Source organism: Platichthys flesus, chromosome 7, assembly GCF_949316205.1.
Source record: "Platichthys flesus chromosome 7, fPlaFle2.1, whole genome shotgun sequence".
NCBI classification, from domain to species: Eukaryota; Metazoa; Chordata; class Actinopteri; order Pleuronectiformes; family Pleuronectidae; genus Platichthys; species Platichthys flesus.
The window spans coordinates 15,632,423-15,658,532 of NC_084951.1; the positions used below are offsets into that span (position 1 = coordinate 15,632,423).

The 26,110-nt window shown below is 46.0% G+C and overlaps 1 protein-coding gene across 1 annotated transcript in view; it reads left to right on the forward strand.

Annotated features, from left to right (window-relative positions):
• Positions 1-26,110, forward strand: part of znf385a (zinc finger protein 385A) — a 53,999-nt gene that overhangs the window by 9,607 nt on the left and 18,282 nt on the right. The window contains exons 2-3 of the mRNA XM_062392900.1: positions 19,192-19,343; positions 25,111-25,221. Of these exons, the coding sequence (XP_062248884.1) occupies positions 19,192-19,343; positions 25,111-25,221 (263 nt within the window). The remainder of the gene's footprint in view (positions 1-19,191; positions 19,344-25,110; positions 25,222-26,110) is intronic.

Genomic DNA, 26,110 nt, shown 5'->3' on the forward strand with positions numbered 1-26,110 from the left:
TTAGTCCCAGGTTAAATGACTCTGCAGTAGACTCAGGTTTTTATCGACTCCGGCTCAGATCAGCAGGGAAGAAAACGTGACACCCAGATGATAGCGCAAATTTGGCAAGACAGCGAGGCGAGAGCGCTCCTCAATTTTTGGCGCATTTGTGACGTCAAACATGACCAATCGGGCGAGAGGCAGTGGGAAAGGAGCCAATCACTTTAAGCGGGTGAATCCGTATTTAGAAAACCTTTGTATAACTGCAACTTTTGGTGTTAAATATTTATCAGTGAAAGTCCCATCGTTGGCCATTAAACCATTTCGTGCCGTTCCCTGTTTGTCTTGGACAAAGATGCTATTTGCTATTTTTTTCAATGATGGCTGTTTGCATCCAGTGCATCCTGCTGCCTGAAGTAACGGTGAGACCAGAGGCAGAACAAGTTATTGACAGTTGTGTGAGTAGATGACGCAGCCAAATAAGTCCCCTGCTCATGAATGATGCATGTCCCCACCGGCTCTGATGGAGAAAGAGAGCAAAGCTGGATGACAGCTGGGGTGCTGTGTGTGCATGGTGCAGAACAAGGTAAGACTCTTTATGGCACAGTCCACCACTCTCTCTCCCTCTCTCTGTTTGTCTCTCTCCCTCCTTCTTCTTTCTTTTAGTCCCCCCGTCAAATGCACACAATTTAAGGGCTTCTCAGTGGAGATGTTCCTCCCTCGGGTCTGCATTGCCACACAGTGACCTCAAAATGGTCTCCTTTAATGCTCCGTCTCTCTCTCCCTGCCGTTCCTCCGTAGCTTTTCCCCCTTGCTCTGTCATCCTTTGACTCCCTCTCTCTTGCTTTCTCCGTCTCTCTCTTAGCATCTCCATCTCCCTGAGCCCCCTCTATTTTCGTCAGAAACAATCACTGTATTTTCCGTCTCACTGCCCCGTGCTGCCGCAGTCTGAGGCTCTGATAGCAGGAGAGGGGAAAAGAGGGATGAGAGTAAGAAGGGGCAGGGGGGGGGGGGGGGGGGGGGGCATGGGACGTGCAACACGCAGTCAGGAACGAGAAAGGCAACATAATGGTTTGTTGTCATCGGCACTGTAGCGTCACATCTGTCTGTCCTTTTAGCTGCGCACCAGACTGTGTGGGTGAGCTGTTTGTCGGTGGCGTGAGGCCACTGACACCACAGTGACACCAGGATGACAGTGGCTGAAAGCATGCATGCACTCAGACTTGTAAAAGCATGCAGACTTGTAAAAGCATGCAAACTGCATATGCAGACCTGAGGGGAGACACTTTAGATTACTGCCACCAAGCTTCTGCTGATTTGGCGTTGAGTGCTAGCGTACCCGGAGTAAGAGCTCCCTCCACAAGTAAGGCCAGGAATATAAATTATATCCGAGACGGTAGGAAATCTTTGCCATAGCTGTGGTCAAATCTAAAATAGCTCTAACAATAACAGTTGCAGCCTTTGATTTACACATGTCATATATATCGAAGTGTTTCAGAACAGAAGCAACTGGGCAAACAGGGAGGGGTGAGAGGGAAGTGAACACTGCAGTCTGCGTTTTTTCCTGTGGCTGTTTGTATTGTTGCAGATAAAACCAGTGTCGCAGCTGATCCAGTTTTGACACATTCACAAACATGCACACACACACACGCACACACACACTCACACACACATATATACATATGTCAGCATTGGCCCGAGGGATTGCATCAATATTCATTGGATCTGAAACTCGGACTTGTCCCATTCGCTTGGTCCAAGACAAACAAGGGAGGGTATTACTCGGAGGCTAATTGCTGGTGATAAACTACCTCTTCAGACACTGCTACATTGATTTGGACAGAGCATTTGTGTAAGGGAAAGCAACAGTGATAGATTTCAACACTTTGCAGATGGACCCGGCGAGCATTTGAATAAAACATTGCGTACGCACAACATTGTTGGGGAAAGCCATTAACGCTCCGATTAGTTGGAAAGTGGCTAATGCAGACAGCCGGTGTGTAAAGCTGTGTGTCTGTACCGCACTCAAACAAACACATCAATCTGACTAACAGTGTGTGTCAACATGCTCCATGATTACCATTCTAATCCCATAGCAGCTCGTGGGAGACCACAGGAGATCATTACCGGCAGACAATAGACCCATACGCACATGTGGAGTTCTTTTTCCCCCCAAACACTGATATTCTCCATTTTACAGACCATTTGTAAAATTGTGTTTTTGACAATCAGCATAATGTAAATGGCTGCTGAAACTCCTGTTGTGCTTTGCTCTCACATGTGCACACCCCCACACACACTCACACACACACACGCAAACAATGCATCTCAGCAGTAGCTATTCAGGCACCAATTTTATAGCACTTCAGCAGTAATGTCATGTAAATGTATTGTGAGTGTTGGAGCTTTCATGGTGTGTTAGTGGAGCAAGCAGCGCCTGGAGGGTAGGGAGGGGGACTGCTATGTGTGGGTGCATGTGTTCATGAATGTGTGTGTGTCTGTGTGTGTATTTGCAGGGTACATTGTGCTCAGGTGCTCTGCGTCAGAGTCAAGAGCCCCTCGTTTGTGCTTTTTTAATTTTAGGATGTTAAATGGAGGCACACATGAAGGTGGGGGAAAGGGGACAGGGCAGATGTGTGCTAGTGGGATGGGGGGGGGATATTTGAGTGAATTTTAATTGAGTTGCCATGTGGCTTTCACACCTGATGTGAAGACATTATGGTCATGATGAAGACTAAGGTCATTATTGCTTATGAAGATGCTTTTGCACTTTCCTCTTTTCAAGACAGTTTCCCTCATTCTGTGAGGCGAAGTGCATCGGCAAGATACTAAACCCCAAATTTCCCCTGATAGAGACATTGGTAGATGCACAAGAAAATTGTTTGTATAATTACAAACAATTTACACGACCTTTCACCAGTTTTTGGGGGAAAAGTAAAGCTGAAATATTGAAATATTGAAAAACTACAACATATAGTAAAAGGAAAAACGTGCTGTATTAAACACACATGTCGATGAAATTGTTGGATAATACTAAAAGTAAAAATGGCTCATTCCCATATGAGGTCACAAATATTCTTTGTGAGGTTAAATGGTTGCTATTAAAAAAAGAATGCTCTTCTTCTTTCATTGAATACGATCATTTTCAGAGCATTTTTCTTTCTGGTGACTAGCACTATACGGCTCCTTAGATTTAGTGCGGGTGAAGCCGATTTAGCACTTGGCCACTGTATTCTTTAAAACTAAATTAAACTTAGAAATCCACGTTTACTTTTACAAAACTCATATTCTGCACTCGGCCACTTCAGCATTTTTCACTGGAAAGGAGCAAAGGAAGAAAGTTAATTGTTAGTTTGTCAGAGCTTTATGAGTGTGAGACGACCCAAAATAACATAAATCCACACATTCATACCAGAGAGCTACTCTGGCAGATTAGTTTAGAAGTAGCTGAAAATAACTCAGGCCAGGAACACTTACTGTTTTTGTTTAAAAAAGAATATTCATCGACCAATAGAGCTCAGCGACTAGAGCCTCCTGTAGTTGATGGATGCTTTGTGTCACAGTTAAACCTGAACACGTTAATAATGTCATTAGTATCTATCCAGTCTTTTTAAATTAGACCTTGTAGACAATCTTTGTGGATTGTCGTTTGTGATATGAAAGCCCGATTATGTGTTTTTTTTGTCAAAAAGTGAAAACACGTTCATACAGGCAGACATATCTAGAAAGTTCACACAGCACCGATCCCGTTATATAACGCTGGGACAAACAGTACAAAATGTAACACAATGAGTTAGGATTACGTGGGGCTTGTTGACACTCTTGAGAGTTCCTGTGTGCAACGTTGTGCAGATTTGGAATAAGAGCACTTCTGTGAGCTTGTCATCCTTTGTTGTCACCAGGATTGGACATGTGCTGGCGCTGCACATCTGCACACACCTCCGCACACACACGCGCGTACACACATGCACACTCACTCACCACGCTAACGCTGCGCTGTCCTCCAATATTAATACATGAGGGTGATGATGCTGTGGGACTGTACACATGTCACACTGTCACTGTCACAGCCGAGCAGAGGAGGGGAGAGAGAGGTGGGGGTGCAAGAGAGAGAGAGAGATGGAGAGACGGAGAGACGGAGAGGAAGGGAGAGGGAGGGGGCCAATTTAGGATGCATGGCATGTGGAGTTAGGATAACCATCTTTTTCTGCAGCTCTCCTCCGCCACACTGTTTGTTCAATTACCATTTACTGCAGAGAAAGAGAGGGGCACTCAGAAAGAGGGAAGGAGAGAGAAAGAGAGAGAGGGAGAGAAAGAGAAAGAGAGAGAGAGGGGGAGAGGCAAAGGGAACTGAGAGAGGGAAGATCAAGGGCGATGGAAGGAGAGGAGGAGGAGGAGGAGGAGGAGGAGGAGGAGTGGTGCTCAGTGATGCAGGGGATGAGGAGGTAGATGCGAAAGAGTTGGGGAGAATAGAGAGAGAACAAAAACAGAAGGAGAGAGAGAGAGAGAGAGAGAGAGAGAGAGAGAGAGAGAGAGAGAGAGAGAGAGGGAACAAGCCAAAACAATCTGTATACAGCGGCAGGGCGAGGAGCAGAGGACACAGGGTGAGACGTGGTGCGGAGCTGACAGAGAGGAGAACGTGTCACGTACAGGTGTCAGGTACAGGGGTCGAGTCCCGCCGGTGCTCGACCGCTTCGGCTCCAAAATGTCACACGACACCGTCTCGTCTGTGGATTTCTGGGAGTTTCGCGATAAAGGACGTAGAACCTGTGCGGCATGATTTCCTTGTATAACAGCCTCGTACATGCAGGGCTTCTGTTATGAAACGCCGCCACTGCCTCTACTTTGATAAGTGTCACGGGTTGTGAGGGTAACTTTGAAAAAACCCACATTCAAACAGACTTTCCCAGCTCTCTGCATGGGGTCCCCACCGTACCAAATTGAGATATACAGAGATGAAGCGTGATCCTCCAGCTCCTCTCATCAAGTCTCCCCCTCTTTTCTGCATCCCCCCCCTCTTTAAAATTCTAATCCCTCCCTTCTCATCCTCGTTCAACTCCCCCCTTCCTTCACAGTCCTTCTCTCTCTTTCTGTGTGTGAGTGTGCGTGTGCATGTGCGTGTGTGGGTGTGTGCGTCCCCTCTCTCTAGTTGGCCCCGGCTCCAGTATACAGAGCAATTACAGAGATGATATCCACTGTCAGTCAGCGGCTCACAGATGATGCCGGGCCTCTTTAACATGCTAATGGAACGCCAGATTCAATCAGGCCTTTGTATGGTAGAGGGGAGGGCAGCGCTGCTCATTAAAAAATAAATAATAACAACAATGAGGCCCTGGCCGCAGAGGGCGAGCAGCTCCTAAACCGTGGCGTTGAACTCGCTCCCTGACTCTGCTCTCTCAGAAAACACCACTGGACCATCATCCCTCTCTTCCACCCATCCTCCCGTCCTCCCTCTGATCTTCGGAAGAGTGGGTTGGTGAGTGTGAGGGAGGCGCAGGAGGAGGTGGAGGAACAGGTCAAGTGTGAGTGATCTCGCAGACTCCTTCAATCATATAACAAAACAAAAATAGATTATGTCAAGTCAACACTCTGTCTCAGGTTTTGGTTAATCGTACTCCCTCTGTCCCTCAACCTTGTCTATTGCTCTCTCTCTCTCTCTCTCTCTCTCTCTCTCTCTCTCTCTCTCTCTCTCTCTCTCTCTCTCTCTCTCGCTCTTGCTCTCTCTCTCTCACACAAACACACACATACACACACACACAAATTACATTACATCCTTGGGACTTGCTCTGACCTTAAACATAACCACTACTTGAATAACCATAATCTTACTTAACTTTAAAATAATATTAGGAAATGTTTGTCCAGTGCCTTGGTCCAAGCAAACAATATATAGCATGTAGATTAAGCCAATTTCGGACATGGATTCCAGAAAATTTGATCCAAACATTTTCAGTTTAGCTTCCACATATAAAAAGATCAGCAGGAGACTGTCTGGGTTAGAAATGTCTGGGTGGACATGATTGACGCGGGACACGACCTTTACCTTTACAGCACATTAACACACAGGCTTTTGAATCTTGTCTTTCTGTTTTCAAGTCTGAGAGCAGCTGTAGTGAGCAAGTCAGGGGGGGATTTTCTTCTGTTTGTTTAACTCAGGGAATCTTTTGCTGAACAGAGATATTGAAAATGTTTATCAATCTTGACATCTAACAGCCAGAAAGCAAATTAAAGCATTTCCCAAAATGTTGAACTTGAAGATTAGTTACTTATTTGAAATAGCACCACAGTGATCTAGTATTTCATGTTACTGAGGTAGGAGGAATTGAGAGGGGAAAAAAAGGATCTGAACGGATCTCCCTGCTGCCCATGTTGTAAGTTACGCAATGAGTCTGAACATGTCTACCACGATGGCGCGGTGGGGGCCTTCTTAAATGTCAGTGTGAGCCGAGGAAATGTTAAGCCACAGGACATCATATTGGCTTCAGCCGGGATTTGATTCACCGTCAAATGAACGTCTGATGTAATTCAGCTGTCACATTTAACAAGCATATTGCACCACATTCAGAATCTGATATCCTCATTAATCTCATTACTGTGACGCTTTGGAGAGCCGCTCAAAAGCCCGAGCTCCTCTCATCCACCGTACGCTTTGTTTGAGACCTCTCTCCGTGGAGGTGTGATTCATGGAAGCTCGGTTCCCCTTTATGCGCCATGAATCAACACCGGAGAGTGGAAGTTTGTTTGTGAGTTGGTGCGGGTTTATGTCCACATGCCCACAGACGAGAGATTTATCACAACCGAGATCAACCCGGCGCTCACTGAATAATGCATCACCTGACTACCGTGGAAAGAAATATGCTGAATATGCCTCAGCTGAGCAGAAGGTGCGGGAGGAGTCGCGAAATCACGTAAAGCTTGTTGCTCAATTTAGCTTCAGTGTACGAGACAGCAGAGGGATTGTGTTGCTCATGTGTCTTGACAAATGAGCTCCGGCCTGTTTCAAGGAGGTTTCCCTCTGTCATATAATGAGCTTTGCCAGGGGAATCTGCCTTCATGGGGGACTTGAGTGTGCGTTTGACTCAAGAAGTCTCCAGCATTCTTTTAAGACTAAGTTCTTGTATTAACCTCCATAAAATCCTCGGCAGCTCATCCTGATATTAGCAAACCTCCTGAGCTGCCTGCAGTTCTTTGTAGGGTGGAAATGATGGATGCTGATTTAAACAAAACGTCATTTGTGGTCACACCACTGCCAAGTGACATTACAGAGGAGACCCCCCCCCCACCTCCCCCCCAGCACTTAAAGAGATTGGGCTGTGGTTAGACTGGCCAAGGATGAACGGAGAGCACTGTGTTAGAGGACATGCCCGTTTGTTAGGCTACTCCATATTCAATGACAAAACACTGCAGGGCCGCAATGAAAGCAGGGGTCGTCAACCACAAAGTATCCTCCCCCCACTCTATTCGGCTGATAGCATTTTGCCCTCTACCCTCCCTGGGGACCGGAAGAAATGAAATGGACTGGCAAACACCGGGCAGGGGTATATTATGGTTGATGTTCTTCAAACAGCTCAGTTTTTTTGTTTTTTTTTCTAATCTTCACATCCACCCTCTGCCAGCCCTTCATGCCTTCTCCTGTTCTCTTCAGGCCTTAGGGCTTCTGGTATAATCTAATAGAGAATCTGGCTCCATTGTTGCTCTCCTCCGAAGTGTATTTGGGTTCGTCCACCTGCTTGTGGCTGAGTGATAGAATTCCATACCTGAGGGCGCAGGATTCTGGGAGGTGCATGGGAATGAAGTCGCTGGCTATTGTTCCACCTGTGACCGCTGCCTCGAACAAGGGAAGGAGGGGAGGAGACAGGAGAGACATGAGGGTAAGGCTGTGGGGGCTGGGCGGCAAGGAACAAGTAGGAGCGGTTCTGAACAGGCGGAGGACAGGGGAAGAGGGGGAGAGAGGGGGAGAGGGGGAGAGGGGAAGAGGATACATGTTACGGTGGGCTGCCTTCTTAGGCCCAGAATGTCACCTTGTCCTTCTTTCCCCTGTCTCTCCCTCTTTTTCTGGTTTTCTCTCTCCATCTCTTTGTGCCTCACCTGTGCACTGACAGCGTCTTCTCTCTCCTTTCTACCAGTGCTGCATGTCTAGTCTCCCCCCACTGCAGTGGATCAGTGTCTCTCAGCAGACACCACAAGGTAGACTGCTCGTGTTCCTTCTCCACAGCATTCCAACAGTACATCCATCACTGCCTAAGACTGCGCCCTCAGCCATGCAGAGACCTTCAGACACACCTCCGTTGAACAAACTCTCTGATTATCTTACAAACCTGACTGGCCGTCAGCCAAGGGAGGAGCGTTCATTACAAAAGAAAAATACATAAAAAGACAGAAACCTGAGAAAGAAAGAGAGCAGGCAGCAGGGGATTTCAAAGAGGATTAATTTGGAATCCGCTGTGAATCTTTTTGTGTTTTTTGCTGCTGGATGATTCAGTGAGTCAATCAGGTTATCCCCAACATATAAATATATGAAAATAAACACTATACTACACCAAAAGATCAGTCTTTGAAGTTCTAAATGTGTCACCTTGAGGCTGGTAAGGTGAGGACGGCAGTGAATACTGTCACATTCACATATTCACATATTCAAAAAGCGTGTGTAGAGAGTCAGAGCCAAGTATCTAATGTCTACAGCAACGTGTCATACCAGTTCTCTCCAACACTGGTCGTTTGGGAAACTTTTCAGAGCCACGTTCTTAAACGTACAATATGTAACTTCTGCAGCTAGGGGTCCCTCAGTCTAAACAAAAGATCTAGTTTGATGACATCACAAAGCAGCGTGGGATAATGGGAGTTGTTGTCTTCACCACCATTTCTTGTCCCAGCTTCTTGGATCGCTTGATTCCTCTGTTGTGCTTAATGAATCATTGTGATGTCATCAGGTGTGACCAATACAAACAGTGGAAGGAAAAAAACTGCTTCCTGGCCAACTAGCCAACTGGCTAGCAGTGTGGTTTTCCTTTCTCATAAGTTGTTTGCCCCAAAGGTTAAAGCAGGCTGCCTCCATAGCAGAGATGAGCAAAGCCATTGGCAAAGCGGTTATGATGCAATTTAAAGGTGACCAAAATGAAGCGTCCTGTTACTTTAGCCGCTTTCAGACATGCATCGAACTCTGGAGATTCTTCGCACATTCCCTGGAGGAGGTGCATGTGTGAACGCAAATTTACCAGTGAGAGCCTCCGAATTATCTGCAGACTTTATCTGCCTGGCCCCTTCTAAAATTCTTAGACATTCTGTAGAATCTGATAAGAGAACACAGCAGGAGTGTCCCTGCTGGATTCTCAGCCAGAGAGTGGGGGCGTTGATGACGCTTCCTGCACACGACAGATGCAAGGATGGAAAAAAACCTTAAAAAACAAATCCCAAATATCTCAAGGTGAAAAACGTTGTCATAGAAGACACAGACAAAGACGTCAAAAGAATTTGTGGTGAAAAGAGCTGACTATCTGTGTGTTGTGAAATCACGTGCTCTCTGCAGTGGAATAAATACAAATTCATTCCTGCCTCGGCCGGCTGCACCCGGCTGCACCACCTCTGGCTTGAATAACGTGGAAGATTTGTTGCTGTTGTGAACAGAATCTGAACTGAATAAACCTCGCTGCATTGTGCATGTGAGAAAGACAAACCGCGAGTGAAGTCCAGACCCAAATCTCAAGACTTTATCTGCAGGTTTTATCTGAAAAATGACTCTTACCTAAAAATGGTTGGTTTGAACATGGTTGGAAACATTCACATCTCAGTACACAAAAAATGTATCACAGGTCTATTTGTAGACATATTAATGAAGATTTGTTACATATTCTATCTTTAACAGACAGTGATTATTTGGATTATAGCCCTTAATTATTTTCAAGGGTTACATGCTTTGGTAAAAGGTCAACGTTTATACTGGGATTAAAGTTACATAAAACAGGGTTAGCTGTCTGACCCTGTGAGTTAGGATTAGTGCGAAAGGGGAATGAATGTGAGCCTGTGCACTGACAAGGGTAACCACACAGGGGTGTGTGTTTGTTCATATTTGTGTGTGTGTTTTATGCGCTCATTGTGACCCGCTCTCTGTGTGAACACTGTGGCCGTGCTCCGTGCCGTGTCCCTGCAGTTGGCCTGCATCGAGCTGTGCTGCACTGTTCTCTCTGTGTTCCCATCATTCCTGGCTGTCCTCATCCATTAGCCCTGACAGCTATTTGTCTGTCATTACTGACCTCAAAACAGCACCAACACTCTGCGTCACCACACACACACACACACACACACACACACACACACACAGGCTGCACACTTGCTGATCCTAGCACTGCGAAATTATTATGTGCCTGCGCTACAGTTTAAACGTAATTACACCGTATGCTCTCATCGCAAAAGGTGCTCCAGTGATAAATATCACATTGGAATGTAACAAGACCAAATTCATAATATCTTCATTAAATCTATTCAACCCGTCCTGAATGTGTTGGTGCTGGTTCCAACATGAAGCCAGACGTATGGCTACTCTCCCAAAGTGTCATCACTATCCTTATCAGATATTGATTTAAGGTGGAACCAGAGACATCCGGGATATCAGTCAGGGAAGAAATACACCTGGATCATTTTACCAGCCCACCTTTACTGCACTTTGATGGATAGATAATACAGATCGAACTTAAAATCAAAAGAAAAATTACGCAGCCAAAGGATTTAGCCTTGAAGAGGCGTTTGGAGCGCTACACCATATCTACAGAACGAATTAGTCAGGTCACAGCAGAGATCAGACCACTAGATGTGTGCGCTTGTGTGTGTCTGTGCGTGTGTGAGTGTGCCTCGTGTGGTTGTGTGTTGCAACGAAAGCCAACAGTCTCCAAAAGGTCAGTCACTGCTGGACGGGTAGCCGGCCAGGGATTTAACAGAAGGATTTAAAGGGGGTGTGCATCTGCTTCTGTGGCTCGATCACATGCGTCTGACAGGCTGAGGGCCGACAGGCATCGTAGACGGGGGGGGGGGGATCAGAGACACACTGTCTTCACCCTCATTCCTTTGCATTATATTCGCATCATGCCTCTCCTCCCCGAGCTTCCATCGTTCTTCAAACTATCTTTCTTGGAGTCCCCAGTCAGCAGCTCCTCTGTTCCTACCAAAGATTCAGCCAGGCAATTAAATCCTCCTGGCCTTGATTCAGCTACTTAGGAGAGATCAAGGTAGGGTTTTTTGAAGGGGGGGGGGGGCCTTCCTCTATCATATTATCTCACTAGGGTGTCATTACCACCCCATTCCACTCTGTCATTATGCATGATAATCCTCTGTGGGCGAGACTGAGGCTTTACTCTTCCTTATATAAAGTATGTCTACTTGTTTTTTAATAGCTGGTATGTAAGCTGAATGTTGTTTGTTAGTATTTTGGAATAAAAGCTGCTCTGGATTGGAATTCAGTTCTCCGATCAGATTGCAAGTGGCAGCAGATTGGCTCTCTGCTGTGTGACTGTGTGCAGGGAGGGGACTCACCCTCATTTGTCCTTTCACCTAAAAATGTAAACTATGCGTGTGAGACTTTGAAGCTGCTCTAACTTTGTTTGACCTTCACTATGCTGGTACTGTTTTTTTTTTTTTCTAACCCTAACCCAGCCACAGAGCATAACACCACATGTGTGCACGTGCTGCACCAGGCTGTACTTTAGCCGTACTTTAGAGTACAATGAAATTAGGTAAATTGCTGTTCTCAAAATTGGTAGGTTGGGTAAAATCTGAAAGACCTACAATTAGAGGGGAAAGTTTAACACCCTCCCAGTGACGCGGAGAAAAATGTACAGACACAAACATGTTGATTGTGCTGCACCGATGCTCGAAAAAACAATTAAAACAAATAAAAGCTGCAGTTCATTTTTAAGGCATTTCGGTAAAGCATCACATTTTACTACTGGCACGGCACATTACTGAATATCTGCAGTGTGCATGTGTGTGTGTGCGTGTATGTGTGTGTGTGTCGCTGTGTGTTTGTGTGTTCACGAGTCTCACTGCAGTGCTTATATTTGGCTTAAGCACTGAGACATGTTCTGACTAATACTTAGGAACTGTGCTGAAGTCTTGAGCATCAACCACTGTATCATATCACAGTAACTAAGCTCTCATAACCTTTTTTACACTTCCCCACAGTGTGAACACTGTCAAGAAGACACACACTCACACACACGCACACACACACACACACACACACACACACTTGTACTTCTGCCTTACTCATCCACATAATGCATTCCCTAATCCCTGACATTCACCATGCAACTAAATGCCTACATCCCGACCCTTATCCTAAAGCTTACCCAAACCCAATTCCAACCAATCGTAAAGGTGTTTTTCCGAAGGTGAGGACCAGTCAAAATGTTCTCACGTTCCTCAAATGTCCACACACCATAAGGTCTATAACTCAAACAGGTTCTCAAACACACACACACACACACACACACACACACACACACACAGACATACCTTACACACAACACTAGCGCGAACAGAGAAGCCAACTCTGATTTGTGGCACTCACACAAAGTTTCAGCTTTCCCCGCGTAATCCTCTCATAACGTAGCATAACACCAGCGGTTCCAGGCTGCAGCAAACCAAACAGATCTTTATCACCATCCACCTGCCCCGTGTGCATATATTAACCTTCACAGGAAGCTAGAAATTAGCATACCGTGATTAGAGGAGATGGGGGGAGATAGAGTTTGATAGGAACACGCAGTTATATTTTATAATCACTTTCAGATGCCAAAGGATGGACTTGAAGTTGCTTCTCTGACATTTACACAGGGGCTCAGCAGCACCCTCTTGTGGTCACTGACAGTCAAACCTGCTCCAGTTTCGGGGTTTAAAGGTTTAGCCTGCTTGTGTGAAGGTGGGAAGCTTCACTGTGTGACTCCCAGCGCTGTGTGAGCCTTGTTTACCTCCTCCGGTGGAGTGCATCGTAAGTCAGGCACTGTGAGTTCGGGCTGAGGCAGCAATCTGGAGGAGGGATGCTGCTGCCACCGCTGTCTGTGAGGGGAACATCCAGGCAAGCAGCTCAGAATAGGGCCAGCAGAAATATTAAAAAACCTTTAGGACTGATGATCAAGGTGACAGGGGAGGCAAAGTTAAAACAGAGTCATGTGCCTTATGATGGACACCGGTATAAAGCCAGTGTGACATGTGAGTCAGAGGAATGTTGGCTCTAAAGGGCCTGACTTCATAATCCTAAATGTGCAAACCTGAGTGCACTGAGGTGTAAGTGTGCATTCAGTCTTTTGGAACAGTGTGTGTGTGTGTGTGTGTGTGTGCACGGACATATGCTTGTGTCTGTAATGTGTGTGATCAAGCATTTATCTATTACTACATACACATCTGCCAACCTTAGTATGTGTGTGTGTGTGTGTGTGTGTGTGTGTGTGTGTGTGAGTGTGTGCACGGACATATGTTTGTGTCTGTAATGTGTGTGATCAAGCATTTATCTATTACGTACATACACATCTGCCAACCTTAGATTGAACCTTAAAAATATTGTGTGTGTGTGCGTGTGTATGTGTGTGTGTGTGTTTGTGTGTGTGTGTGTGTGTATGTGTGTGTGAGTGGTGTGTGAGTGTGTTATTATCTCTGTACCATTCAGCAGAGCTTTTGGCGAGGCCTGTGATCCTGTTGATTGGCCCGGTGGTCAGGGGAAAGGGAGGCACAATGTCCTGCTGAGCCTGAGACTGGAAGGGAATACTGAATGGAACAGGACGAAATTTTCATTCTCTCTCTCTCTCCCTCCTGTGCATTGTGTCCACTCTCTATCCCGCTGCCTCCGCCACTGAAATGAATTGGCTATTCCTGCAGTCCTGGGCACAGCTGTGTACAGCACCGAATACACACTGAGCTGATCATGAGGGAGGCGAGGAACGAATTTAGAGAGAGAGAGCGATGGTCGGAGAAATGGAGGTGGACAGCCAGACGGAGGGGCAGCCATCCGTCACACTCTACAACACATATGAAACAGTGCAAAATCTGACAGCTTCGCCTGATCGCAATATTTGAAAAGTAAACCAGTCATTTTGGTCATGGGAATCCCCCCCCCCCCCCCCCCCCCTCGTCCGTGGTTATGAGACAGTCTGGCATCCCCAGTTTGTTTCCCTGCCATGAGTTTGTCAATGTGCAGACAGCCTTCATCCTCTGATCTGTCAGACTGGGTCTGAGCAGCCACTAATGGTGCTTCTACAGTACCAGTCTGCTGTTCCCTCTTGTGTTAGAAACAGAGAGAGAGAGAGAGAGCAAGAGAGAGAGAGAGTGGAGGTTTGATGAGAAGCTATATTGGGGTCTACGAGGAAGCTCCCAGCTCCCGGTCTCTTCAAATCATCCCACCGTCTCAGAGCTCTGTCAACAACGAACACATGGAGCAAGGGCAGGTTTTCTCCGGCTGAGACAGTCGTTTCTCTGATATCTCACTGCATCGCACACACACACACAGGGCTGATTAAGACAGTTATGATCATTACTTGCTGCTTGACACAAACCTTTGAGAATCCCCCAAAAAGTATTTCTGAATTGTTGTCTTATTAACCCCCAGTAAGGCGCTGTATTGTCTATTACAGGTTAAAGGTTCTTCTATTGGTTTTTAAAGCACAAAAAGTCCTGACTTCTAACTACATATCTTCTTTGGCCCCTTTCCACTTCCAGTCGAGGCTGAGGGGTGAGGGGTGAGGGGTGAGGGGTGAGGGTGAGGGTGAGGGTGAGGGTGCGTTCTCTCTAGCTGCCCCCAGTCTTCTCCCCTTCTGTCGACATATTTAAGACTAGACTGAATACTCTGGGAGTTTGAGTGTCCTTGAGTTGCTTTGCTCCACATCATAAAGCCTTTTTATTTAATTCAATTTGATTATTTTCTGGTAATCCGCAGTGTGTCTTCTTTAATTGTATTGTGTTGCTAAATAAACTTGACTTGACTATTATCAGATGTATTGAATCATATCTGTGTCCCTGTTGGTTGATATTCCATAATCAAGTACATCGACAGCTATGACTAAACCGTGTGTGTGTGTGTTTCCTGATGTCCCCCTCCCCACTGGGCCATGTGCAGGACAGGTGCCCGCTTTACGGCCCTGCAGAAAAGGCAAGTTGGCAGACCGACTGCTGCCGCCTCGCTCTCCCCGGCCTCTGCTGCCAACAGCCCTGGCACATCTGTGCCTGTCCAGCCCGCAGTGTGCCAACTTACCCCGCTCTTATTGTTCTCTCCTGAATGCACCCAACGCCCATGGGAAAGAAGGCTGAACACAGTGTGGCACAACCTACACAGCCTGTTAGATAATCTCCAGACATGAAAAGATTCTCTCAGCCTAGATTCTAGAAACAGCTTTTTGTTTTGCAGCATTGGCTAGGAAAACCCCCGACAGGGATATTTTTAAGATTCTTCCTCTATTAGCTTCTGTTTCTAGAGTCAGACATTCATCGATTTGATTTTTTTTTTAGTTTTTAATAGTTTCAGAGGTTTGTTTTCTACTATCATCAACAATATTACAACTTTTCATAATCATTGCATGAAGGACATAGGGGCACATCACACAATACATAGGCAATAGAAACAATATAAGAAGGCAATGATCCCCAATCTATTATTTGCACTTAACTGTTATGTTGATTTCCTCCAATTGTACAAACCACACATACATACATGTACACACACACACACACACACACACACACTTTTTGTATGTGTGTGTGTGTGTACGTACTGTATGTATTTCCAGAGTGGAAGCGCTGATGTGACCAATAGCAGACTTATCAGGGCCATGCAGGCTGGCAAATTATTCCAAATAGGAGAATCAGTCACTCTCTTCTTTGATCTCACTGCTGCCTGCTCTCTAATTTTAACCCTCCTTCTTTTCCCCCTTTCCACTCTGTCTATACTGCACCAGTTTTCATCTTTCTTTCCTCCCCCGCTGCCTCCACCTGCACATGGCTAGTTCTATCCTTTCTTACTGTCATCTGTGTCTCTGCGGATCAGCAATGCAAGTATTGGTTTTTGCCTGTTGTGTGAGAGCTTATACAGACACACATGTGAATATGAGCTGCAGCCACAAGCTTTTAGGCTGTTTAAGGGCACTGGTTTTATGGTCGCTGGTAGAGCAGTGGGTTCCTGGCATGACTGAGAGTTAAACAGCATCCAAATCACTGACCGAGTCCTGGCTGCTCTTCCAGACCGGCCTGTCAGTCAGTCTGTCTCACTCTGGCATCTATGCAGAACAAGCTCAAAATGTCAGGGAAAAGGACAGAGGGAGGAAATATGGTGAAACACATAATAAAGACACAATTTATCCTCACTTGCTTCTCTGTGGTGCTATTGGCTTTTTAGGTCTTAATTTGCACTACAGAGGGTTAAAGCCTACAGGTTTGGCCATTATTGATTGCCATTTTGCCATTCTGTTTTATCTATTAAATGATAATCAGGTAAGTAATGGAATGACAGAAAACAGTATTCTTTAATTTCCTGAAGGTTGCATCTCCAAAGATGCTTGTTTTCGTGCACAGAGTGCTGTGGTTTTAGTATGTCATTTGATTGACTTTCTTTGTTGTTACACAACAGTTGTTTTTAATAACAAGCACTTATGACTTCGTTTCGTTTTGGTTTTATCGTTTTATTAGCTCTGGCTCTAATGCCAGATTTTGTCAATGAGCAGAGCCGAGCCTGGTGGGACCATACTCAAATATGCACTTACTCACAATCTGTGCAAACACACATATGCAAAAAGAAAAAAAACATTGTGTGGGTCACACAGGCACTCTGCTACACAGCGATTTGTTTGATTTACACTGTGAGAAGGTCCCCAAAGAGAGGTTTAAATTAATGTGGGTAATTATACACTGGGAGAAGAAAGCAGCCACACACTTGAATTACACACACTGGCAAACACACGTGCCTGCTCCACGCATGCATGCCCCCCCATGGGACAGACTGTCTTTGCTTCAAGGACGACTGCTCCTCTCTCTCTCTCCTGGCTGATCCTGAGCTCCATTCACTTTAGACTGCAGCTCCTCCTGCTGCTGCAGAGACATGTTGTGGTCCCTGGTCGGCCAGTCTCTGTGTGTGTCTGCATGCCAGAGGCTGGCTGACCTACTGCCAGGAACAGCCTCCGTGTTCAAGTGCAGACTCGCTGGGGAGCGGCAAAAACATTACTACTGTGCAACTACAGCTGACAGGGTGTCACTCATTCTAAACAAAACCCACACGCATAGGCACCTAATAAATGCATTCAAGAGGCAGTGGATTAGTCCTCTTGTTACTGCCGCAGACCCAGAGGATCAAACTGCCTTCATCAGTCATGAAGGGGAAAGGCAGAGGAGAGAGCAGCTGAAGGACCTCACATCCTCTGGCATCACAGCCAACGGCATCGAGGTGGAGCTCAGTTTAAAAGACTGACAGAAGATTGGCTGGCGGGCTGTTTGTTCTTCTGAGAAATGATTTGGGACAACACACACAAACGCATCAGGTCCAGTTTTAACACTGGAACATACTGAAACGCAAATGGAGTGTGTGAGAGAGTCAGCTGGTGAAACAAACAATGCACCAGCTGGAAAACCAACAGGCACAAGGCAGCTAATTTGTTTCTAATACTAGAAGAATAGTTTTGTGTGTGTTTGTGGGTGTGCGTGTGTGTATTAGTGGTTGGTTCACTGGAAGAACCTCCCTACCTAACTAGAGGTAATGATGCAGTACTCTCCACCTCCAGGCCCACAGATGCGCAGCAGAAGGCAGCTGGGCTTCAGCTGAGACAGCACTTTCACCCAGTCTGACAAAGTCAATCTCTCTCCATCTTTCTCAGCCACTCGCTCTAATCCAGACTTTGTTCACTGAATCTCCCCACACTATCTCTCTCCACTCCACAGCCGTATCATTTCCCTGATCACATCCAGACAACACAAAGCTCGATGAAAATGAAGGGGTGCCTCACAATGTCCAAATTATCATGTGAAAGCGTGGAGGTGGGCAGAAGAACAAATTGCTGTGGGAAGCAGAGAGAGAGAGAGAGAGAGAGAGAAAGAGAGAGAGAGCGAGAGAGAGAGAGAGAGAGAGAGAGAGAGAGACAGAGAGAGAGAGTGTATATCTTAGAGCAGACCCAAAAAGGAAAGCGGCAGAGCTTTAAGTCTCGGGGGAATTTGAAAGCCACAGAAAATCCAGTTGCGGATATTAAGAGGCTTAATCTAAGAGCTTGCTGAGGTTGAGTTTTGCTGTGTGGGTCCCATCACTATCATCCTTGACAGAGGTTAAAGAGGAGACAAGGGAGGGATAAGGAGGAGAGGTAGAGGAGGCAGATGGGAGCAACAATGCGAAGAGGGAGCTGTGTATCATCATGACAGCACGGCACGCTTCTGTAGGAGAATTAAACACTGACATATAGTGCACAGGTGGGTGTGTATGTGTGTACCTTCGTAGTACCTGCTCACAGGTGTCTTTGTTCTTCTATCCCATCAAACAGTATGCTGGATACAATCAAAGCCAGAGGAGCATGTGTCAGACGGGCGTAGGGGAATCAGGGTCTATGATTCTTTCATTCTACAATTAGACGCAACCAAGTGATCCAACTCTGGTGCACGGGTCAGGATGACATAAAGCAACACATGCTGCGATGAAACTCATTATCATCGAGCTGCAGATGTCTCCCAGGGGAGGAGAGCAGGAGAGAGAAGAGAGGAGACTGGCAGGCAGGTGGAGGAATCCCCACGGCCTCTGTGGCATTCCTGCTTCACTTGCTGTGAATGTTTTAGGCTTCGGTGCTGCAAACTCCGTAAAGCCCAGAAACCCAGAGTGTATAAGTCTTGTCAGTTTGTCAGGAGAAAGCAGGATGTCTGTCCGCAGCAATCACTGCAGGGCTGTTAACGGCAAATGCTGCTTTTTCACACAGATTGGAGCTTGTGTGTTCCACTGGGGGCCACATAACTTTACTCTGTCCATTGAGAAATAATTGCTTTTGCAGAGCTAAAATGGTCCATTGTGCTTTTTGGAAGTCAATAGAAGATTTTCAGTGAACAACGGTTGTTATTTTATTTAAGAAATATATCTAGGACATTTAATACTTGCACAAATGTCTTTACGTTGTTGAAACAACCATGGGAACCTTATGCCTCTGAATAATGTTATACACTCAAGTATCAAATTATTTGTATATTTATCTATCTCTGCCTTTTGCGTTCTTGTAGGAGGAATAAACCGGGCCGGGGGGGCGGTGCCGACGTTCCTGCGGACCCCCACGATGCTCCAGCCCCACCTGGACTTGAAGCCCTTCCTGCAGTTCCCCATGGAGACCCAACATCCCGCACACAGCATGAACCTCTTCCACAACTTCAGCACGGTGAGTTGATGCAGATACACACACACACACACACACACACACACACACACACACACACACACACACACACACACACACACTGCAGTCTGCTAACTCAGTCTGTGCAGTGAGGAACACACAAGATGTTTAGATTCTCCCAGTAATCAGCCTTGTATTGAATTCAGGACATTAAAGTTGTCATTGTATTTACCTTCATGATGATTTCATCATGATATCCATGTGCAACTTATACATTTTAATGCATAAGTTGTGTCTTCTAATTGTTGAATGGCTGCTATACCCACATTAAAAATGCATTCTATAAGGGAAGCAAGACATTCCCGAGACTGTATTATTTCTTGTACACACACACCCTTCTCCTATTCCTTAAATCAAAGACCAGAGAATTAAAGAGCGGCTCTAAGCCCATCCTTATAGCTACGTACTTCAAACATCGCAGCTTGTTTGATGTGGTATTTATTTTAACGGAGAGGGATCTTCCTGTTTCCCCAGGCCCCGACTAACATCTTATAATTTAGATTAGACTGTGGAGACATTTGGCATTTCACCAGCTCAGCATAATGGGCTGCCTGCTCTTCCAGACTCCATTAGGGATTGTCAACACATTTCTTGTCAGCAATATGTAAAATTAGTGAACCTTGTATATGTGCAGTATGTGGGGCACTGCTATTCCTGGACCATGTCTGCACCGGAGTTATTTTCTGCGTGTCATCCGGGTTAAGTTGGCTGTATCCTTCAAAGACGAGACATGGCAATCTCCTGTCACTAATTGGAATTAACTGGCATGTGCTGTAGCCATGTATGTTACTACAGGGATAGTGACACAGGTCCAGACACTGTTAAACCCCCTTTTAACTATACAGTCATTCTAATTGCCCTCCACAGGGCCAGGGCATAAGTGGGAGCTCTGATCTTAAAACTGCAGCGCAGCCAGCAGACATGGATTAATAGAGATACTGAAATGATGCAGCCACTCGGTTTCCTCTCTTGCATCTGTTGGCACAGCCCTGAAACTCAGTCTTGCTCGCTCTTTCTTCATTTTTGTCTCGCTGCCTCTGCGGCCCCAGCCCCCTCTCTGAATCTCTCTCTTCCTCTTTCTGTAACATCCCTCCGCTCCCCGTCTTCATCCTCAGAACATCAACCTGCGTCTGAGGGTCCGCAGGGACGCAGGGAATGATAATAGCTGCTGTAGCTGCTGCTGGTGACTGTGAGTCAGGCCTGAGTGTGTGTGGGGGGGGGTGTTCTACAGCCCTGTGTCCAGGAGATGGGGCCATAGGAGAGGTCTTGGAGGACAAAGTGACCTTATAGCTCAACTGCACACTGGCACATTGCATTGCATTAAAAACACCGGAGCTGGTGCCTGACTTTAAGCTGTTTTATCGCTTACTGAATAACTCTGCAATATTTTCAGCTGTAAACAAATGAAAGGATACAACTGAGGATGCTGCTGATGAAAACGCTGTCTTGATGTTTTCCAACAGATGAAGTCGTGGCCCTCAGCTTTTCCCAGAGAACTTTCTCTGTTTGATTTACTGCCGTGTAGTTGAGTCAGTTTATACAGGAAGTCCCAGAGTTAATGAGTTTGCCGCTCTGCCTACATCCCAGACTATATTTTATGTGTTGTTAGGCTTTTGGGCTGGAAAATGTTTGAACAATCGTTTTCTGTATTCTCTTCACAACTGTATGAATGGAGGCTGAATTATATTACTATTTCACATTGAGATGTATCTCTGATGCCTCTTGCTTTCTGCCCGCACCGGCGCACTGTAATAAATACGGATATTCACAATATTTCAGTGAAAGCACAGCGTAATAGCAGCAGTTACAATGAGAGATGTTCCCGCACAAAGCTGGCAGCTAGTTATTTTATCATTCTCTCTTAATAAGTGATCTGTGCTGAGTTTGTACAGTCTTAATGAGACGCTGCTTCACGTTGAGGGTTATTATCCTCGCACTAGAGGAACGGCCTCTCCAGAAGCCATATTCAGCTTTAATGGTGCTCTAATGTGATTCGTCCTCTACCTGCCTGTCTCTCCCAATGTGCCTGTAGACAGTGATGAGGCTGAATTATGTATCTGCCGAAGCGGCTCCTGATGTAGATGAACACGCTCACACACAGCTCTGAGCCTCTGAGCAGAGTCAGGAATTTCTGATGAAGGTGTCGAATCATGCAAAGGCTGCGCGCTTACTTGTTGAATGTGACCTGCCGCTGGTCCAGCTTTCATCTCTGTTCCCCTCTCCTGCTAAACACAGCGCAGCTCCTCCTTCATAGCACTTTTATCTCAGTATTAAACATCCCAGGACTCACTGATGTTTCATCAAACTTGCTGCCTCTGCAGGTTTCACACTGAGGTGGATCAATCAGAACTAGCACCAGTTAAAGGTTCATTTTGTCCAGTTCCTGGTGGGGCTCACAGTATGTGTATCGTGCCTATGTGAGAGACATCACACACTGTACCTGTTAAAACCACTGTAAAAACCTCATAGTATTGTGTGTTTTCACACATGGCTGAAGTGGGGGATTTGTGGGCTGGGGTGGGGGGGGGTGTGGGGGGGGTGCAGGCTCCAACCGGCTGATGATAACCTTTGATTGATTGTGTGAACTTGGGGAAAAGGGGAAAAGTTGAGCAGGAGGACATTGGGACACACAATCCTCGGCTGCATCTGGCTCTGGACACTCTGAGCAGGCATGAAGAAATGGGGTAGAGAGAGAAAGAGAGAGAGAGAGAGCAAGAGAGAGAAGGGGAGGAGAAAACTGGGAAGCGTGGTGAGGGGACGCGTGATACAGAGAGAAAACAGCTGAGAGGAGAGGAGGTGGAGGCTGAGCAGGAAGGATAGGCACTTGTTAGGTAATGTGTGAGGGAGAGATCTGAAATCATCCCTTCAGCAGACACTGGTTTTTCATTCATTAGGCACCAAGTTTTTTAGTTAGTTGTTTTATGCATTGGCAACTGAGCAGGAGGCTGAATGAGTGAGGAAGGTGCAACACTAGCTCTGAGTCTCACACATTCTGAGACCCACAAATTCACCTCGGCCGGTAGCACACACACTGGACCAATGCAGCTCCAGGCTCCCACAGACACGGAGGAGCAGAAGGTGAGTGAGAACCTGAACCTTTGGAGCTTTTTCGCTTCGTTTTGGTTTCTTCCGGACGTAATCCAGACGTGGTGTTGAACTTCAAAGGGGTGTTGTCTTCTTTATCTGGCAGCGTGCACGCATCCACTGTGACTGCCACAGTGCACGGCCCCTCAAAGAGTCCCACAGCAACACGATCGGTGTTGATGGAACTCAGGAATTTAAAGCATTTTGTTGCAGGAAATTGATCAAACATGCAAGAGGGAGAGAAGAGAAACGATCAAAAAGGATGAAAGAGTGAAAAAGAAAGAGTGGGGAGAAGTGAGCTATAACGAAAAAGAAGTGAAAGACAGAAGAAAGAGGATGTAGATGAGGCGTAGGTCAGTGAAGTCCCAGAGGATGCGTTGTGGCTCTTTTATCAGTTTCTCTACTCCAGAGGCTCTGTGGTAAATACATACTCTGCGGTGTTTGGGTCTCAAAGGCCTGTGGAGCTGTTGATATGTCTGAGTGAGTGACTGAGTTATGCTCGAGGTCAGTGATCTGTGTGGTTCACATCCAACGCTCTCACCACGTCCAAACGTCTCCGGACTCTAGGTGACATGGAATTTTACGGAACTCACCCAGCTGGGTTTTATTCAACAAGACAACTCTTCCTATTATGTGCTAATTGTTCTTTTCTCAGACTGAGTGGTTTGCAGCCAATTTGAAACCCCAATGCTGATTTGTCTCAAAACCGGTCCAAGCAACCAAGCGTGTTTTGGAAACTTTTCTCTTCAATTACATCATAGCGCTCCACTCCTATTTCATGAGGACATGTTTTGGAGAGCGTTGGGCTGAGAGTCCGTGTGAGCAGCCATCCAAAAAGGCTTGTTGGCAGCTGGAGAGCGGGTTTAGTAACAGCAGGAGTTACTGGAGGGATCGTTGGTGACCCGCACCCAGAGTGCTGCACTGAACTGACGGGATGGGGAAAGGCCCATGATTCACATGTGCAGTTACTCCACCGCTTGTTATTGTTCACATTTACTGGAAGGGGCGATGATGGGTAACAGCGTGGACGCCCTGAGTGTGGAGTTAATAAAGTGACGTTTGGTGGTCTTTGGACTCACAACGTTGAGTTGATTGTTGATACAAACTAGTGTTTATTTGCACTCATTGTGTTACATTTCACTTTTATCCAAAGTGACTTACAATAAGTGCATTCAACCGTGAGGGTACAAACCCAGAACAACACGAATCATCCGTGTTGGTTTCGGATGGCTAGTGCATAATTGTATCTTCCACCCCCACGCCTCAGTCTATGTGAATCCGCAGCAGCAGCAGCAGCAACAGAGCTGATGTTGTGTTTCTGGGGAGAGACGTAGAAGTAGTCATGGAATGAGGAGTATGGTGAACAGAGCCAAATGAGATAAGAATGTGCGATGTGAGGATGTCCGGCCCCTGCGCCTCTGCCTCGCTCTTTCTCTAGCTCTCGCCCCCCCCCCCCTCCCCTCCTCTTTCTACTCCTCCCAGTACATCTTCCTCTCCCACTCCTCCGCTCCTCCAGATGGTGTGTTTCTCGGCTGTCCTGTCACCCAGCTAAACCTCTTGGTCACCCCCCCCCCCCCCCCGCCTTACTTTTACTGTTTACCCTGTTTCTTTGCAGTTGCCGAGGAACAAGCTCTGTGCAGAAATTCAAATTGTTTAAACTTGTCCTTGCTGTGAGGAGATTCATATCCTCCTCTCCCAGCTCTTCACTCTTCAGGGAAAGAGTCTTTGAATATTACAAGAGAGCATGGCTCTGGGTGAAATGTAGCTTGTGCATTAGCCAAATTAAACACATTGAAGACCCAAATTGTGTCTTTTAGAGTTTGTCAGGCCCCCCCAAACCAAAACACTTGCATCAGACCAGGAGAACTCTCTGGAACATTCCCTCTTATTAATTCAAAACACACACACAAACACACACAAACACACACACTCCATGTCAATATTGTTCTTCAGGCCAGTACTTTTGTTTGTTGTCCTCTCTTTTGCACACCCGTACCGAACCACATCATCTTCTTAATCTGCAGACCTCCATGCCAGACAGTTGTTTGTTAGGGAAATCCCAACCAGTCATTGACTCCAGACTAATTCTAAAGGTCTATTAACAATGATCGCGGGTTAAATTCAGCTTCAAACCCAGATAAATAACTCAAAGGAAGCCCTTTTAGATGAGTACAGACAAGGCCTTTGGTGTCTGGGTCAGGCTTTAAGTCGGAGGCTTAGCCGCCGACACATGCTGAAGAAAGTCAGTTAAATTTATACATAGATGACGGACGTCCTAGCTGAGGAAATTAGCACAGGGACAGTATGAAGCTACAACTTGGTCAGGATCATCAGCCTGAGCTTAGGTAGGGCACAACAGGTGTCTCAGTTGTAGCAACAAGCTGTCAACAGTGTTGACCAGTGTTTGCTGACTGCAAACACAGACGTACAATAAACACTGGAAAGATGCGTTTAACATTCGTGTCTTTGGATTTTGCGTGGTCTTTGTAGAGGGGCAGAAAAAACTGGGGGCCTCTTTACCCCACACTGTCCGTCCTCTTCCATAAGAGTGAGTGGGCGGAGCACAGTGACCCCTGTCATTATGAAGTATGAACTGTAGCTCACAGATTCCTTATCTTCTCTCTCGTTTCTCTCTCTGTCTCCTCCCCTGTTGTTTTTCTGTCAGATGGACCCGGTGCAGAAGGCCGTGATCAACCACACCTTTGGAGTTCCTCTGGTCAAAACCAAGCGGCCAGTCATCTCCTGTAACGTCTGCCAGATCCGCTTCAACTCAGAGGTACAGGGACGCTGAAGAAACGCACCAGCACATACGCAGCATTTCTCTGCCTTCATGTCTCATGTTGTTTCATTTTCCCTACACAGCATTAAAAATGTTGTATTCTATCCTTCACATCTTCAATCAATAAAAGAATCAAACATTATTTGTATAGCCCATATTCACAACTTACAATTTGTCTCATAGGGCTTAAAAACATGTGAGAGCCTCCGTCCTTAACCCTCAGCAAGAGTGACACTCTTGACATTTCTCTGTCTCGACAAAATAACAATAATTACAATATCAATGTTTCAGCATAAATATTACGAAAATGTAAAACAGAGATGAAGGAGCAGTAATGGCACCTTTAATGAAAGATGTATTGCCAATGATAGATGTGTAGAGTAGGAATATTGTATAACTCAAGTTGTGAACATTATCCAGCATCACAATCCAACACCACCTTTCACAAACACATTATCCGGAGGAATGTGTTGGAGGGCTGTCCATCCTATTTGTTCTCCTGAGAGCACGTACCGACACGGAGGATGCGGTACATTTGTTTGGGCTGAGTTTTGGCAGATGCGCTCCGAGTGGAATTTATTTGTGTTTCAAGACAGCGCAGAGTTTAGAAGCGATAATCACTGCAGCACAAAGCCTCAAGAGCCGCTGCAGAGGCAAGGAGCTGGAGATGGGATTTTATTTCCAGCTTTTTCAAAGAGATTTTCTTTCGCTCGTCAACACGGACAAAGCTTGATTGATATCTAGAGCGTGTGGAAAGTTAATTTCACATTGGCACTAGGCATGACGTAAAATCTTAATTATGTTTTTTCATGCTTTTGTATAATTCTATCAATTAATATTAGCAGCAGTTTCATCAGTTTGTCCATATGGTGTAGTTTATCCTAAC